General features: G+C 46.0%; 1 protein-coding gene across 1 annotated transcript in view; it reads left to right on the top strand.

Moving 5' to 3' along the window:
• Window positions 1-16,259: 16,259 nt before the first annotated feature.
• The window catches only part of TCEA1 (transcription elongation factor A1), a 50,075-nt gene continuing 48,076 nt past the window's right edge, over window positions 16,260-18,258 (top strand). Inside the window, exon 1 of the mRNA XM_075920703.2 lies at window positions 16,260-16,587. Coding sequence (XP_075776818.1) covers window positions 16,519-16,587 — 69 coding nt within the window. The 5' untranslated portion in view covers window positions 16,260-16,518. The remainder of the gene's footprint in view (window positions 16,588-18,258) is intronic.

The raw sequence follows: 18,258 nt of genomic DNA on the forward strand, positions 1-18,258 counted from the left end.
AAAGAAAAAGTTAAAAATCACCTAGAAAAGTGAGATGCCTGCAAGTCACCAGGGCCTGATGAAATGCATCCTAGAATACTCAAGGAGCTGATAGAGGAGGTATCTGAGCCTCTAGCTATCATCTTTGGAAACTCATGGGAGACAGGAGAGATTCCAGAGGACTGGAAAAGGGCAAATATAGTGCCCATCTATAAAAAGGAAAATAAGAACAACCCAGGAAACTACAGACCAGTTAGTTTAACTTCTGCGCCAGGGAAGATAATGGAGCAAGTAATTAAGGAAATCATCTGTAAACACTTGGAAAGTAGCAATGTGATAGGGAACAACCAGCATGGATTTGTAAAGAACAAATCATGTCAAACCAATCTGATAGTTTTCTTTAATAAGCTAACGAGTCTTGTGGATAAGGGGGAAGCAGTGGATGTGGTATACCTAGACTTTAGTAAGGCGTTTGATACAGTCTTGCATGATATTCTTATCAATAAACTAGGTAAATAGAACTTAGATGGGGCTACTATAAGGTGGGTGCATAACTGGCTGGATAACCATACTCAGAGAGTAGTTATTAATGGTTCACAATCCTGCTGGAAAGGCATAACAAGTGGGGTTCCGCAGGGGTCTGTTTTGGGACCAGCTCTGTTCAATATCTTTTTCAATGATTTAGAAATTGGTATAGAAAGTATGCTTATTAAGTTTGCAGATGATACCAAGCTGGGAGGGGTTGCGAATAATCTGGAGGATGGGGTCATAATTCAAAATGATCTGGACAAATAGGAGAAATGGTGTGAGGTAAAGAGGATGAAGTTTAATAAAGACAAATGCAAAGTGCATTTGGAAGGAACAATCAGTTTCATACATACAGAATGGGAAGCGACTGTCTGGGAAGGAGTATGGCAGAAAGGGATCTAGGGATTATAGTGTACCATAAGTTGAATATGAGTCAGCAGTGTGATGCTGTTGCAAAGAAAGCAAACATGATTCTGGGATACATTAACAGGTGTGTTGTGAGCAAGACACGAGAAGTCATTCTTCCGCTCTACTCTGCGCTGGTTAGGCCTCAGTTGGAGTATTGTGTCCAGTTCTGGGCATCACATTTCAAGAAAGATGTGGAGAAATTGGAAAGAGTCCAGAGAAGAGCAACGAGAATGATTAAAGGTCTAGAGAACATGACCTATGAGGAAAGACTGAAGGAATTGGGTTTGTTTAGTTTAGAAAAGAGAAGATTGAGGGGAGACATGATAGCAGTTTTCAGATATCTAAAAGGGTGTCCTAATGAGGAGGGAGAAAACTTGTTCATCTTGGCCTCTGGGGATAGAACAAGAAGCAATGGGCTTAAACTGCAGCAAGGGAAGTTTAGGTTGAACATTAGGAAAAAGTTCCTAACTGTCAGGGTTGTCAAACACTGGAATAAATTCCCCAGGGAGGTTGTAGAATCCCCATCTCTGGAGATATTTAAGAGTAGGTTAGATAAATGTCTATCAGGGATGGTCTAGACAGTATTTGGTCCTGCCATGAGGGCAGGGGACTGGACTCGATGACCTCTTGAGGTCCCTTCCAGTCCTAGTATTCTATGATTCTCTGATACATTACAGTCCACTTTTAAATTTTGTTTACAAACTGGCTACCAATTTGTAATCATCACATGCTCCTGTACAAGTCAATGGGGATTAATAGGAGCATAATCCTGAAGATGGCTTCAAGGATACCTTTGAATCAGCACACCTCCCAGTTTAATGTAATATGCTTCTTTGGCTGTGCAGGACCTTTGTAGTCTCTCAAATAAAGGGGGGTTTGGGGATGCTTTTGCAGCTAGGGCCTCTTCACTGGCGGAGATGGATACTAAGGATTCTTGCCAGGGTTAGCATATGTGCTAGGTTGAACATGAGCCCAGACAAGTGATTTTTTTTCTCAATATTTGTTCCATTATTTTACTAGGTGATAGATCTATGTGGTAATAAATGCGAAGGCTTGACATTTGAAATCGGTACAGTGCATTCATAGAATTAATTTACTTATATTTATTCTCACCCAGATGGAAGAAAGACATCTGCAGTTCAGCTAATGTAAACACAAGTTGTTTTTTCTTGTGTGTATTTTACTCCCCTCAACCTACATTTTTTCTGTGACTTCAGTTATGTAATTTCCTGACATGAATTAATGTCAAACACATGTCTAATTTGTGTTCCAACAAACAAAAAAAGACTGATATTAAATGTTTTGTTCAGTCAGAAGCCTTGGACCTGCTACTTAAATACACTCAGTTTGTTCAAAAACACAAATTGGGTTATATATTATGGGTCAAATCCTGAGGCAAATCTATTGATGTCACTGAAAATATTGCCATATTGAGAGCTGGAAGATTTGGGCTTTACTTCCTACCTTGTAAGTATTATATAATTACAACACAGTTCTGAAAAATACTATATACAGGCAGTCCCCAGGTTACGTACAAGATAGGGACTGTAGGTTTGTTCTTAAGTTGAATCTGTATGTAAGTCGGAACTGGCATCCAGATTCAGCCGCTGCTGAAACTGATCAGTTTCAACAGCGGCTGAATCTGGATGCCAGTTCTGACTTACATACAGATTCAACTTAAGAACCCCAGGCGTCCCCAAGTCAGCTGCTGCTGAAACTGATCAGCGGCTGATTCCAGGAAGCCGGGGGCAGAGCAACTGTGCCTCGGGCTTACTGTAGTCAGCCGCTGGTCAGTTTCAGCAGCGGCTGACTTGGGGACGCCTGGGGCAGAGCAGCTGGGGTGCTGCTGGGTTGCTCCAGTAGCGCCGCTCCTCGGCGCTATTGGAGCAACCCAGCAGCACCCCAGCTGTTCTGCCCCAGGCGTCCTGATTCAGCCGCTGCTGAAACTGACCAGCAGCGACTGAATCAGGATGCCTGGGGCAGAGCAGCTGGGGTGCTGCCGGGTTGGTCCAGTAGCGCCGAGGAACGGCGCTGCGGGACCAACCCAGCAGCGCCCCAGCTGCTCTACCCCAGGCATCGTGGGCAGAAAAGCCTGGTCTGCTGGGGAGTAGGGGGCACTAGCTGCGCCCCCCCTCAGCAGACCAGGGAGACGGGGAGCAAAGCCTTGGAGGACGCCTGGGGTTCCCGCTGCGGGCGTCCTCCTAGGCTTTGCTTCCCGTCTCCCTGGTCTGACCAGCAGACTAGGGAGACGGGGAGCAGCTTTTCTCGCCCTGGAGAACGCAGGCGGCGGGACTGTGGCACATCTGGGCGTTCCGCCGCTCCCGTCCTCCGGGGCGAGAAAAGCCCCGTTCGTAACTGCGGATCCGACATAAGTCGGATCCGCGTAACTCAGGGACTGCCTGTAGTGTAACTAATATATTAGAGCTCTTAAATGTGTTCTGTCTGTGAAGTGTACTACACTTCATTAAACTTAAAATGCACCTTTTATACATAGGATCTACTTGACATATAATGGATATAATTTTAAGAATGTACTGTGTAGGATGTTGATAATGAAGCCATATGTTTAAGGCCTAGATATCTTTAATTTTATAAATAATCATTTTAACACTTAGCTTTCCTTTATGTTCAAGAGTATAAACAGATGTTCAACATAAAAATCAAGATGTTGTTACTTAGTTTACTCTATTTATGGTAAGAAATCTTGAGCTTTGTTGAAATTAGTGGGAAAATGTAAACATTTTTGTTTGATTGAAGTTTATTTCACAATGACAATCAGTGTTTGAAAAACATACCAGCAAAAACAGTTGTGTCAAGTGTTAATGAAAGTTGGCTTTCTGAATAATGTGTAATTGCAGTCACTTCAAGGATGCAGGGGGTTATTTTTGGTTTTTGGTATAATTGCACTCCCCATCATACAAAGAATTCTGTTTCCCTCAACTTGGAAATAAAAACTGTCAGCAACAGCTTAGCTCTTTGTCACCTTAGTTATAAAGTATAATTCAACTTTTTCCATCTTCATGGTTCCAGGAAGGAAACTGAAAGAAAATGAAGTATTTTTTAAATGCTATGAAAATTATGATGGTTATCTGATTGATTTTTTAATAGCAAACATGAACGTCAGTCTTCCTAATCTGCTGTAATGGCACAGCTTTCTTCAGGAAGTTCTGTGCCTTAGGAAAGGCATTTTTTCAGCAGTCTAGTTTTCAACATCATTAACAGTTACAATTAATATTTTCACTTCAATAGAAAACTGCGAAGTAGTAAGTTGTATATGATCCTAACCGCTGGCTCCATTCTTTATGGCTGTTCAGTGATGTTTGTACCTTATTGTTACTATATCATGTAAGACATCATATGAAGAAAAGTCTGGTTATTTTAGGGAGGGTGGCCATGATGATCCATAAACTGGAAAAAGGAAACGTTGAAATGATGTGTAAAATATATGAAATTTATTGGTATTGCTTGGAGCATTCAGCATTAGGATGTAACAAATCTGCTTTTTTTGTACTCAGGTACCTAGTAAAAACTATGGATGTAGGAACAGATAAGAGTGACGATACAGTATTTCTATCACGATGCAGTAGTATGTTTTTAGTAGGGATGTTAGCATATAGTGCTTAAACAATTAACCAATAAGCCCAGGTTTATTGGTTAATCCAAACTACATGCACTCTTTTCCCCTCCCCTTGCAGCAAGGAGGCAGGAGCCTGCAGGAGTTGATAGTGCCCCCCCCCCCATCTCCTCATGTGTATCAGAGGCAGTAGGGGGGGAGGTGGGATCCTGTTCCCTTTGCAGACTGACTGCCACCCAGTATGGGACAGTAGGGGACTCCCTGGGGGTGGGGCCAGGACTGCTGGCTACATCCCCCAGAGACCATCAAATAATCATGAAACCGATAAGATTTGGTGCAGTTACACGATTATTACATTAGATATCTAATATCCCTAGTTCTTAAATGTTTTCAACTTAAAAAAAAAAAAGGTGTAAGCAATTTATATGCAAATTACAATACTTATTTAAATACTGACCTGGATTGTATTGATGCAAATACTGTACTAAAAACACTACTTGGGTATGAAATGGATGATACATCCCTTTCCAGCACATGTTACTAAATTGCTGCTTTAAAACAAAGTCTTTCAGTTTCTTATTTATGTAACAGTCTAAAAATGGTACTGAACAAGGCCCAAAAATTCTCTATCCCTAAAGGCAATATTGCCTTGAGTAAACATCAAAGGCAACTCTGACACTGAAGTCTCTATTTTTTTAAAGACATCAAACATTGTGAGAGTTAATTTTAGAGGACTTCATTATCCAAAAGATGGTTCAGATACATCCTTCAGTTACAAAATAAAAAGTAAAGGGGAGGGAGGAGCTATTAGTTCTACCTTTAAGAGTTGACTTGCTGGGTCTACTGGACCAAAAGAATGTATGCATTTGGAAAATATCCCTCTTTCTTCTTTGAAAAGAGATGCGACTTCTACTGTCCAATTTACTGTAAGTTAATGTAAGATACTCCAGAAGTGGGTGGTGATGCAATTTCTATAAAAATGTGAGTAGGTATACTATATTTCAAGTAGTCTGTGTCAATGTGTTCTCTAATCTTTTCCATCCATTTGTGGAATAAAATTTTTATATGCATCAAGGCATGTGCAAATGCATACCACCAGTAGAAACAAAATACTAGCTGTGGGTGCTCTGCTAATCAGCTGGGTGGCATTTGAATCTCTCATGAATGGCTGCATAAGCATCCAGCTTATAGGGAACGCTGATCTGTATGGGGAAAAGGTTAATGTATCATATCAGAAATATGTATCAATTACAAAGAATAAAGATCCAGATTAGTTATAGAGTAAGAGTTATAGAAGTATAGTATTGGATACTGGACATCTTTCAACTAAAAATATATTTGAGGATGAAACTGTGGATAAATTAGCAAAAAAAAAAAAAAATCTTCAGTTTATAAAAAAGCTTTGAAAATCTTACATGCCCAAGTGCTCAGCTATGTTCAACTTGCCTGAGTGCTGGCTTTCTGTTTTTCTCTTGTATCTGATACTTAGTTCAGTGATGAATTGAGTGTTGTGCATCTGAGTTAATAACTCAATGCTGTTGAAATAACAGGCTCAACTGGAATTGTTTAAGATTATCAATCCAATTAGTTCCCCACTGTACAGAAAGTAAGAGAGAAATTATCACCATTTGTTGTCGGACTAAGATCTGGATAGGTATCTTTCCTGCATCTGGAAGGGACATGGCAGTTTTAATTCTCTCAGCTAAGTTTCCATATCTGTATCGTTGTATAGGATTTCTGACAAAGGAAATCTTGTTAAGAAAATTCACCTAGAAACATGTAATTTCTATACATTCTTACTTCATGATTTATTTAAGAAGATACAGGTGGGACAACTAACAATTCTTCAAGATCCTTCTGTATATAGAACTAGCACATTTACGCAGCATTTCTCACGTTCTTAAGGAGGGACTCCAAGACAGGGAGTGGGAAGTTCAGGAGTCAGGGAGTGAGGAAGAGCTCTAGGGGTGTATGTGCCCCTTGCTGTCCCTGCCAGGGACTAAGAGCAAAATGCACAGCTTGTCTGCCCCAACCAATGAGTGGAATGCAGCAAACTCTGCACTTCCCCTTTGGCCAGAAGTGTATGGAAACAGTCAGCAATGTCCCACTACGAATCTGCGGGAGGGGAGAGCTTCAGCCTCCCCGAACTCCCAAAGGGGCACCTGGGGTAGGAGGCTTGAGGTTTGGGCAGTCCCAGGTGGGGAAGGGGGTGTGTGCAGCCCTAGCCAGCCCCTTTCACCTTCCTGGTGCTTCTCCTGTGTTTTATGAGAAGCAGTCCTATTGCAGGCACATCCCCTTTTCTTTGCCCAACCAAACCCTTATCTTGCTTTGTTACGATAAGAAGCTGTATACCAAATTTGGTGGTCCTCTCTCTTACAATTTAGAAGTTCTTGAACAGACTGACAAACTCTCAGTAGACTAGAAGACATACCCAGTGTTGCCTGGGTCCTTTAAGGCAGGGACTGGCTGGGTGGGGGATGCAGGAGTTTAATGCTGGGCCTTGGAGATGTGGGGGTGCAGGACTGGGCATGTAGGTGGTTGGAGGGTGAGGAGGGGCCTGGGGGGAGGAGTCCTATCCTGCAGGGGTCTTTTTTCCTCCCCATCCCAGACTTCCCTGGCTGGTGAGGAAAGGGGTTTGGGGGCAAGGAGGGCTACTTACCTAGTCTTGTGGCAGGCAAGATGGCGAGTCCCAGCCTAGCTGGCCCCTCTCTTTGTGATGCTGCTGCCCTTAGTGGTGTCTCTGCAGTATAGCTCTCCTCTGCAGGCTCACTTTTCCCAGTGGCCACAGTCACTTTAGAGCAGTGGTCTCTAACCTTTTTAAGCACAAGAACACTTTTTGAATTTGTCAATCCAGGAGCTCTCAAATTCAAATACCCTTGCCCAGCCTCTTCCCCTGTAGCTCTGCACTGATGTCCCACCCTGCTCACTCTGGGGAGATTGGGGACATGGAAAGGAAAACACCCTGACTTCAGTGCCCCCCTCCATTTCTTACACCCTGCACAGCAAGCAAGGATTCCTGGGAGGCAGCTCTAAGACTGAGGGCAGGAGCAGCACAACAATGGGGGGAGAGACAACTTAAGACCGCCTCCTAGCCAAACAAGTCAGGATCACCTGTGAGAGGCTCCAGGATCTACCAGTAGATCCCAATCTACTAGTTGGTGACCTGGGGATGCAATCGTGCTGCATGCCAGGATGGAGAATGGCTCCTTTCTGCCCTCTTATGGGGCACCAGGGACTGAGGTTGGTGCTACCCGCTGGTATCAGATCTCTGGGTTGGAGATGGTTGCCTTGGTGCTGACTCTGAGGCAGACTGGGGCTGAAGAGCAGCATCCTTAAGGAGAGATTTTAGCTGTGTCTCTCCTTTTTCATGTGAGGCTTAAATCCCTGGCAGATCCTATACCTATGTGCCTTGTGACCCACTCCCAGAAACTTTAGGCATGAATCATGCAGGTGAACCCTGAGGTATAGGCTTCAGCCATTTTGTGCAGACCTTAAAGCCCTGAGGCCTGGGCATATTCTGGTGTGGGGTAGGAAACCCTGCTCACTAACATTATTAGCAACTACAACTATGAATATAAGTATAATTAATGAAGAAGTTCTAACTATTTATAGACCAACAACTAAGGAAACACATGCCGTAGCAAGAGGAGAACATTCTAACAACCATCACAGGTGGTAAGAAGGAACTGAGGAGGCAGAGGGCCAGCACCACTATGGAGATGCCACTCGAGGGGGCAATCCTGCTGTCCCAATGGGTACCAATAAGGGAAAAACCTTCCCACAATTGTGCATGCAGCACGTGCACACCTAAATGGAATGGATATGAGCAATCACTTGAATCCTAGATTGTTAAAAAGTGAGTGTAATTCTGAGATGTGATCATGCAATTGGGCGTGTTAACAAAGATGCACATGGTAAATTATAGTAAAGAATAAAATTGTCAGACACATAGATGAACATAGTTTTGTTGGGGGAAAGTCAGCATGGTTTCTGTAAAGGGAAATCATGCCGTACTAATCTGCTGGAGTTCGTTGAGGGGTCAACAAATGTGGACAAGGGGGATCTAAAGGATATAGTATACTTAAATTTCCAGAAAGCCTTTGACAAGGTCCCTCACCAAGGGCTCTTTAAGTAAAGTAAGCTATCATGGGATAAGAGGGAAGGTCCGTTCATGGATCGATAACTGGTCAAAAGACAGGAAACAAAGGGTAGGAATAAATGGTAAGTTTTCAGAGTGGAGAGAGTTAACTAGTGGGGTCCCCCAAGGATCTGTCCTGGGACCAATCCTGTCCAACTTATTTATAAGTGATCCAGAGAAAGGGGTAAACAGTGAGGTGGCAAAATTTGCAGATGATACCAAGCTGCTCAAGATAGCTAAGACCAAAGCAGACTGTGAATGGGTCCCATATGAAGAGAGATTTTTAAAATGTGGACTATTCGGCTTAGAAAAGAGGAGACTAAGGGGGGATATGATAGAGGTCTATAAAATCATGACTGGTATGGAAAAAATGAATAAGGAAAAGTTATTTACTTCCCACAATATAAGAACTAGGGATCACTAAATGAAATTAATAGGCAGCAATAGCAGGTTTAAAACAAAAGGAAGTTTTTCTTCACTCAGCACACAGTCAATCTATGGAACTCCTTCCTAGAGGATGTGATGAAGACTAGGACTTTAACAGCGTTCAAAAAAAGTTAGATATATTCATGTAGGTTAAGTCCATCAATGGCTATTAGCCAGGATGCATAGGAATGTTGTCTCTAGCTTCTGTCTGGAAATGGATGACAAGAGAGGGATCACGTTGTGTTCCCTTTGTCTGGGGCAATTGGTATTGGCCACTATTGCCAAACAGGATACTGGGCTAGATGGAACTTTGGTCTGACCCACTATGGCTGCTGTTAATGAGATGAATTAGTTTCACATGCAACCAAATGTTGGCGTTTGCCTTGAATGATGAATTGTTGTCTTATTAGTTTCTCATACATAGAATCAGTCTTGAGGAAAGTGAAACCGTGGGTTTAGGCATATTCATGACCAGGGCTCGACAAATGATTCAATCCACTTGCCCATGGCAAGTAGATTTTAAGCCGGCGGGGCCATGCAGTGCGCGCTTCCACGCGGCTGGTGAATAGGGCTCGCATTAGAATCAAATGTTATAGATACTGAGATGAAACTGCACCAGTTGTTCAGTATGCTATCCTTATAGCCACAGAGACAATTCATTGGAACTTAGTCATAAAATTTAAGACTAAAAAAGACCACCACATCATCTAATTGCCTGTATATTAAAGGCTATTAAATGACACCCAGCTATGCTGTATCAAGCCCAGCCAGAGTGGGGCATTCTTCCCTACTTTATCCTTAGTAAGTCCTATCCTATCAGTGAAATATGGATCTGCTAAGTCTTAGGAACTCCCTTGCCTATTGTCTTTATTTTCTTTGCTTACCGTATTGGTGGGTTATCTGAAGATACAATCTTGTGTCTTTCTAAAAAAATATAAAAATATGAAGACGTATGCAAAGTCTGTTCTCGCTTCTGCTCTGTTTCTTGGCAGCTTGTTCTAGCATAAGACAGGTGCTGGTGCAAAACAGCCTGCTCCAAAGAGCAGCTGAAAGAGACTCAAAAAATTGATGTTGGACACGTGTCTGTCAGCAATACAGTTACTGGCTAAATACAAAATACTTAATAAGGCTAATCCACACAATGTATTTAGCAATTTTACAGATACATAAATATCCAGAAATCTTTGTAGCTGATTACATAAATTGTGGGAACTGTGGCTATTATGGGCTTGTCTAGATTATTCTTTGCTTTCATCTTCTGAAAAGAGTATTATATAGGCAGTAGCACTGGTACAGCAATCAGCATTCTGGTCATTCTCTCCATTCTCTTTTGAATTATTTTCTGGAATCTTCTTAATCCACTAGTCTGAATGTAAAGTATGTGCATGTAATACTCCAGCAAAGTAGCTGGCTTTTCATTGGCACGGAGTAGCATTTAAGTTACCTTGCTATTATTTCCTTACTTATTACAGAATGAACATTAGTAAGGTTGCATTTGTAGCTGCTAAGGCATACAAGGGGGGGCTTTGTTTGTTTGGCATATTTCCAATAATCAAAAACAACTTGAAAATAGTTAACTAGGACTGAAGACCTTCATTTCATTCTAGTCACATTTTAACCTTTTTCACAGTAACTCTGATTAAACACAATAGTTTTATTTACACTAGTTTTGTTTTTTTGTTTCTCACTACTGCTGCCATTCATGTAGTTTGTCCATTGATAGGCTCAGCATAGACTGGCTGTCAACACTTTAAGGCTGTGTCTAGACTGGCCAGTTTTTCCAGAAAATCAGGCGCTTTTCCGGAAAAACTTGCCAGCTGTCTACACTGGCCGCTTGAATTTCCGCAAGAACACCGATGATCTCATGTAAGATTGTCACTGTTCTTGCAGAAATATTATGCTGCTCCCGTTGGGGAAAAGTCCCTTTTGCGCAAAAGGGCCAGTGTAGACAGCTAAGATTTGTTTTCCGCAAAAAAGCCCTGATTGCAAAATTGGTGATTGGGGCTTTTTTGCGGAAAAGCGCGTCTAGATTGGCCATGGACGCTTTTGCGGAAAAGCGTCCGTGCCAATCTAGACGCTCTTTTCCGAAAATGCTTTTCCGGAAAATCATGCCAATCTAGACATAGCCTAATTGTCTCAACTAATGCTGATTGGGGAAATGGCTGCAGGTGCCAGCAGATTGACTGCACTAGAGCAGTGTAGGGAAGGAGGTAAAAATGAGATATGTCCAGAATAAACACAGCTCACTAAGATAGGAAGTGATTGTTATCTAGTTTAAATCATAGTTTCCCAAAAGGTTTGAACCCCATCCACATTCAAAGTTAAGCTGGAAGCAGTACAAAACAATATTTTACAGAATTTCAGTAAACATGCCTCAGCCATGCTTGCTTACTTTTCCAAATCTAGCCCTTTTTTTCCCGACAGGCCACTTGATTGTTTTCCTTAAAAATTCCCACCTTTGGTACCATTGGTGGAAAAACAAAGATAACTATATAGCCTCAAAACTATTTCCTATCCCAGCACAGGCAGTAGCCTAATTCTAGCTTAGCTGCTATTATTTGAACCAATTATGATTTCACACATTGTAGGCCAAGTCTATAGTCCAAACTTATGTCGGCTCAAGTTATATCAGGTACAGTTGCCGTAGTTACTATACGGGCAGTCCCCGGGTTACGTCAGTCCGACTTAAGTCGGACCCCTAGTTACGAACGGGGGGGCCGCTAGTGCGGGGTGCCTCCCCCACAGTTGCCACCTCCGGTGGCGCGGGGGGCGCTTCCCCCCAGCAGAACAGGGAGATGTGGAGCTAGCGCCCCTCCCACCCCCAGCAGACCAGGGAGACGCGGAGCAGCTTTTCTCGCCACGGAGGACGTGGGCAACGGGACCGCGGCACGTCTCGGCGGTCCCACCGCCCGCGTCCTCCGTGGCGAGAAAAGCCGCTCTGCATCTCCCTGGTCTGCTGGGGGGGGGCACAGCTAGTGCGCCCCCCCCCCCCAGCAGACCAGGCTTTTCTCGCCGATGCCTGGGGTAGAGCAGCTGGGGGGCTGCCGGGTTGGTCCAGTAGCGCCGAGGAGCGGCGCTGCGGGACCAACCCAGCAGCACCCCAGCTGCTCTGCCCCAGGCGTGTCCGATTCAGCCACTGCTGGTCAGTTTGAACAGCGGCTGAATCTGAATGCTAGTTCAGAATTACATACAAATTCAACTTAAGAACAAACCTACGGTCCCTATCTTGTACATAACCCGAGGACTGCCTGTATTGCTTGAGTATGTGAATATTTGGATGTGGATAAAAAGCTGTTATTTGCAGGGCTCTAAAATCACATTCCTGGATCTGCTTGCTGAACCCTGCTCACAAGAAAAATATCCCCATGTTTATATAGCTGCCTGTTGTATACTACATAATATATGTGAAGCAAAGAGGGAAAAGTTTCTGCTGGGGTGGAAGGCAGAAGTGGAGCAGCTGTCTGAACCTGATACAAAGGCTTTTTGAAGACCTCAAGAGGGAACAATACTGTTCAGACATGAATGACCTAATAAAAATGAATTATGTTCCAACTAACATATGGTAATAAGAATTATGTTCAAAAAATTCTGCAACAAAACCAGTGTAAAAAGGGGACAGTTTTAAAATGGATGTTAAAAACTTTAATAAATTTTACTAATAGATACTATGAATGGGAAAACATTCATGTCTATTTCAGCTACTAATACACCAAGCAGCAATGGCCTTCACAGCTTAATGCAGTGGTCTCCATCTTTTTTAACTACTGGATCACTTTTTCAATTTAAGTGCAATGTAAGATCTACCTCAAACCCAAATCCCTTGCCCCACTTCCTGCCTGCCCCTTCTCTGAGCCCCCGCCCCTACTCTACCCCTTCTCCGAGGCCTCACCCTGCTCACTCTATCCCCTTTCCTCCCTCATCCTCACTCACTTTCACCAAGTTGGATAGGGGATTGGGATGCTGGCTCTGGTCTTGAGCCTAGGGGGTTTGGAATGTGAGAGGGGCTCCCAGCTTAGCCAAGGGTGGAGGATTGGGGTCCAGGAGTAGTTTCAGGGTGCAAGATCTAGGAAGGAGATTGGGTGCAGGGGGACTTGCGTCTGGGGCAGGAGGTTGGGTGTAAGAGGAGGTTCAGGACTGGGAGAGGAGTTCAGGAAGTAGGCTCTGGATGGGCACGGTTTAACTGAGACTGCTTCTGGGTGGTGGAGCAGTGGAGTTAAGGCAGGCTTACTCCTGCCCTGGCCCTGCACCACTCCTGAAAGCAGCTGGCATGTACAGCAATGGCTCCATGGCACCATGTATTGCCCCTCATCAACAGGCACTGAGCCCACAGCTTCTATTGACCATGGTTCCTCAATACTGATCAATGGGTGTTACAAAAATGGTGTCTGCAGGCAAGGACAGCATGTGGAGACCCTCTGCTCTGCCTTTCTCAGGGGCTGCAGTGACATGCCAGCCACTTCCAGGAGCAGCTGTTATCATAGGGATAATGACTCCAGCCACAACAGAGTAGGCATTTTAGAACTCACTACTAAAAAATTTAAGTGTGAGATGAAAATCATGAAATGCACAGATCATCAAAAAGCAAAACTAACCCCCTTTTCAAGTAATAAAAATAATAACCCCCCACATATATGTTGGGTCGGGAGATGAGAGTGAAGGACAGTGTGTTTTGTGAGAATGATGGGCACACACAGCGTGTGAGAGTGAGAGATTTGCATTGCCAAGCTCCTTCTGTTCCCTTCTCTCCATGTGGAGAGAGGGTACAGAAGTGGGGAGAGGAGGGACTCCCTGACATCAGTGCCCCTCACTTTCCTCCCTCCTCACACATACCCTGCATAGCAAGCAGGAGGCTCCCAGGGGAGCAGCTCCAAGGCAGAGAGCAGGAGCAGCAAGACAAGGGGGGGGAGGGCAACTGAAGTGCCAGAGCTTGCTAGCTTCCTGGCCAAAACAGTCAAGATCACCTGTCAGAGGCTCCAAGATCTACTGGTAAATCCCAATCTACTGGTTGATGACCATTGGCTTAATGTATGTGAAGCTGTGTTTGTCTTTAATTTCCCCAGGAGTGGAGGGGTAAGTGAAACCATCCCTGTTTCCCCCTGAAATGTTAGAGCAGAGGGCAATAGGGAGGTACTGAACTGAGCTGACAATGGGAGGCAGAGGGAAATAAACATGGGATCTATAGCATAAGTATTTGCTGTTTGAAAAGCCCCATTATGGCTTGGTGTACCTCCTTTTCTTGCTAGGATTCTTGAACCTTTCACCTATCCACTTCTTCCTTCTCCAAGCTGTCTGCAATGTTCATCCTGTACTCAGGCTACAATGCAGTGCTAGCTTTCAGGCTCTTGCTGAACTTGTTAGCCCAAGTCCTCTTCTAGTTATGACTCTGGTGTTCTGTGGGTGTGAATCCCAAAGGCTGAAACAGCAGTTGTTGAAGATAACGCACACGGAAGTACTGTTGTCACTGAATACACTACAGAAACCAAAACTTAAGATGCTAAATGTGCTCCTCATAAGCTGTAAGCACTACATTCTTACTTCTTGGAATTGTTTGTGCAAAGTGCCAGTTACTGCATCAGCTACAGTGACTACAAAAATGAAAGGGTATTTTCTCAGTTGTATAATTCTAGTAGTACAGTGAGCCCTCGCTACTTCGCGGTTCGACCATCGCGGATTCACGACTTCGCGGACTTTTTTCATTACATTATGTATATACGTGAATCCGCGATGGTCGAACCGCGAAGTAGCGAGGGCTCGCTGTATACATGTTAAATATGGTGTCCCTACTTCGTGGATTTTCAACTATCGCGGTCGGGTTTGGAACCTATCTACCGCGATAAACGAGGGTTCACTGTAAAGGCAATATCTCTGAAAACTGGCAGTTTTCTATATGTGCTGGTGATTTTAGCTGATATCTTGCATCAGGGTCACAAAGGGAAAGAGAGCACAGTGGCTACTGCTTCTGGCCATGAAGCTGCCAAGGCACATATGCTGGTAGCTTGTGTACTGCAGTGGTGACTGTTGAACTTATTGTTGAACAGTGTGGGAAAACATCTTACCACAGAGGACGAAATAAGGCAGCCCTCTCTACAAACATTTGGCAGAGAATTGCAGAGTAGCTTGATGAAAGTTTTATCGCAACATCTCAGAAGGATTGTAGGGACATTTCTGTGTATGTAAACAAACTACTCTGCATATTCCCCCACAAATCTAGAAGGGAATGAGAAGCAGATAACTCTACCTCTTTTGGCTGTATCAATACCTCTTCTAGTATGAGTTAATCAATACAAAGTCAAAAGATGTATCCTGCAACTATGGGGATCCCATTTTTGTAACTGAAAATTTATCTACATACCTACCCTTTCCCTGCATTGGCCTTGACTAGTGAATAGGCTAGACTGCAGTGGGGCAAAACCAGGTTTGCTTGCTGTACACCTGGATACTCTGGTAACTTCTCCAGCAGGATGCCATGAAATTGACAAAAAAGCTAGGCTCACAGTCAGTGTTCCCTCTAATCATTTCTATACACGTGCAAAATAATTTTATATGCACAGAGGCATGTGCAAATGTGCACCACCAGCAGAAACACACAAACCAGCTGTGGGTGCTCTGCTAATCACATGCACCGCATCTGAATTTCTCCTAGCAGCGGCACAAGCACACAGCTTACAGGGGATGCTCGTCACAGCTCTGGCTGTCATCCTAGACGTGGCTTGGGACTCCAGCTGGAGCTCCTGTCCCCACTCCAAGACAAGTTACTGCCCAGACTCCCCACTACTTTTTTTAAGCCAGAGGGAGCATTTCCGGCAGGGACAAGCAGCAGCACCGAAAGTGGCGTGGACACGACCACAAGTACCCTGGTCGCGGCGATCTGGGCCGGTCAACTTAAGTTTGTAGCAGCCATGCCCTCAGGGAAGTGACGCCAGCCAAGAAGGGAAGGTGAAAGCAGCTTCTTATTGGAAATCCTGCTCCGGACCCAACAACAAGGCTGGGGATCCGGGGCAACCTCTGTCCCCGCCAGACGGTATCATGGCTTCAGCGGAGAGGCGCCCAGGCGCTGCTTGCCAGTACAAGCCGAGTGTGACGAATTGTCACAGGAGCTGGAGCCTGCAGCTCGCGGGCCCAGCCCATAGCGCAGCCGAGGAGGCCGGTGCGGAGCCGCTCAACCCCTCGCTAGCTGCTTCCGGAGTCCCGGGCACCGCCCGCCGCTCGCTAACCCCGCCCCCCACGCGCGGGTGGATGCTCTCGGGCTGCCCGATTGAGGCCTGTCTCGCCGACTGGCGCTTGATGAGCGCTGCCTGGCGCCGGCGCCGCCGCTCGGGCTGCTGGGTGCGTTTGTGATCCGGCGACCTGGCTCCATTGCTGAGCCGAGGGGCCTGAGCGGCGGCGTCCGCGGCCGCTCCCTTCTCGTCTCTCCCGTGCGTCCCGCAGGCCCAGCCCTCGGCGCGGCGGCCGGGCCCCCGCAGCCATGAGCACGGAAGACGAGATCATCCGCATCGCCAAGAAGATGGACAAGATGGTGCAGAAGAAGAACGCGGTGAGCGGGCGCCGGGGGGTGGCGGGTCGCGCGCCATTCGCTGCTCGCCCCTCCCCTGCCCTCCCGGCCGCGCGGTGCCTCGCGCCCAATTGTCAGACCCCGGCCCCTCCCCCCCCAACCGTCCCCCGAAAGTGCGGTTGGTGCCTCGCGCTGCTGCTGGGCGAGCTCAGCCTGTTCCGCGTTGGGAGCGGGCTCGTCCCTTAGCGCCGGGTCTCCTCTGTCCGGGCCTCCTGAGCGGGCTTCTTCCAGCAGCGAGTGACGCGTGTGCGCGGGCAGAGGTGAGGGCCGGGCAATCGCCTCCCACTTTCGCTGAAGCCCCCCGCCCCGCTGCGGGGCGCTGCCGGCCGCGGCGAGTGCGAGCCCCTCGCTAGGTTCCCCGGCTCGGCTCTCTCCTCCGCCAGCCTGAGCGGGAGCGAAGCAGCCGGCTCGCCGGGGCTGGGATTGGCAGGGGAGCCTCGCTCACGCCCCGCAGCCCGGGCTGGCAGGCAGGCAGGTCCGGTTACACGCGTCGCTTTCACCGCCTGGTGTGCGGCTGTGTCACGTGAGATGCTGCAGCCTGGACCGGACAATGCGAGACGTTCTGCGTTGGCCGATGTAGAGTCAGAAGCAGCTGCTGTCCAAACCCGGTAGTAGATACTGACACACTCGCTCGGTTTCTGCTGCCCACGGCACGTCTCTCAGGCCCAGAGGGACCTTTCACAGCCTCTTGTCTAAGGGTTGCAAATCCAGACAGATGGGGTTCACTTTGTCAGACTTTGCTGCCTGGGCACCCCACACTGGTCCAGAGGGACCTTTCACAGGCCAGGGGTAGCAAATCCAGACAAATAGGGGTTCACTTTGTCATAGACTCATAGAGCTGGAAGACACCTCAGGAGGTCATCAAGTCCAGCCCTCTGCCCAAAGCAGGACCAGTCCTAACTAAATCAACCCAGCCAGGGCTTTGTCAAGCCGAGACTTAAAAACCTCTAGGGGTGGAGATTCTACCACCTCCCTAGGTAACCCATTCCAGTGCTTCACCACCCTCCTAGTGAAATAGTTTTTCCTAATATCCAACCTGGACCTCTCCCATTGTAACTTTTGACCATTGCTCCTTGTTCTGCCATCTGTCACTACTGTGAACAGCCTTTCTCCCTTCAGGACCTCCCTTCAGGAACTGGAAGGCTGCTATCAGATTCCCCCCTCACTCTTCTCTTCTGCAGACGAAACAAACCCAAATCCCTCAGTCTCTCCTTATAGGTCATGCAATCCAGCCCCTAATCATTTTGGGGCTAACAGTAAATGCTTATTAACAGGATCATTTTCCATTAGCCTTCTTGGCTACAAAGGCACATGGTTGATTCATACCCAGCTTCCCATCCACTGTAATTCCCAGGTCCTTTTCTGCAGAACTGCTACTTAGCCATTTGGTCCCCAGCCTGCAACAATGCTTGGGATTCTTCTGTCTCAAGTGCAGGACTCTACACTTGTCCTTGTTTAACCTCATCAGATTTCTTTTGGCTCAATCCTCTAATCTGTCCAGGTCACTCTGGACCCTATCCCTGCCTTCCAGCACATATCTACCTCCCCCCTAGCTTTGTGTCATCTGCGAACTTGTTGAGGGTGCAATCCATCCCCTCATCCAGGTTATTAATAAAGTTGTTGAACAAAACCGGCCCTAGAACAGATCTTTGG

The sequence above is a fragment of the Pelodiscus sinensis genome, chromosome 2 (assembly GCF_052426305.1).
Source record: "Pelodiscus sinensis isolate ZL-2025 chromosome 2, ASM5242630v1, whole genome shotgun sequence".
Lineage (NCBI taxonomy): Eukaryota > Metazoa > Chordata > Testudines > Trionychidae > Pelodiscus > Pelodiscus sinensis.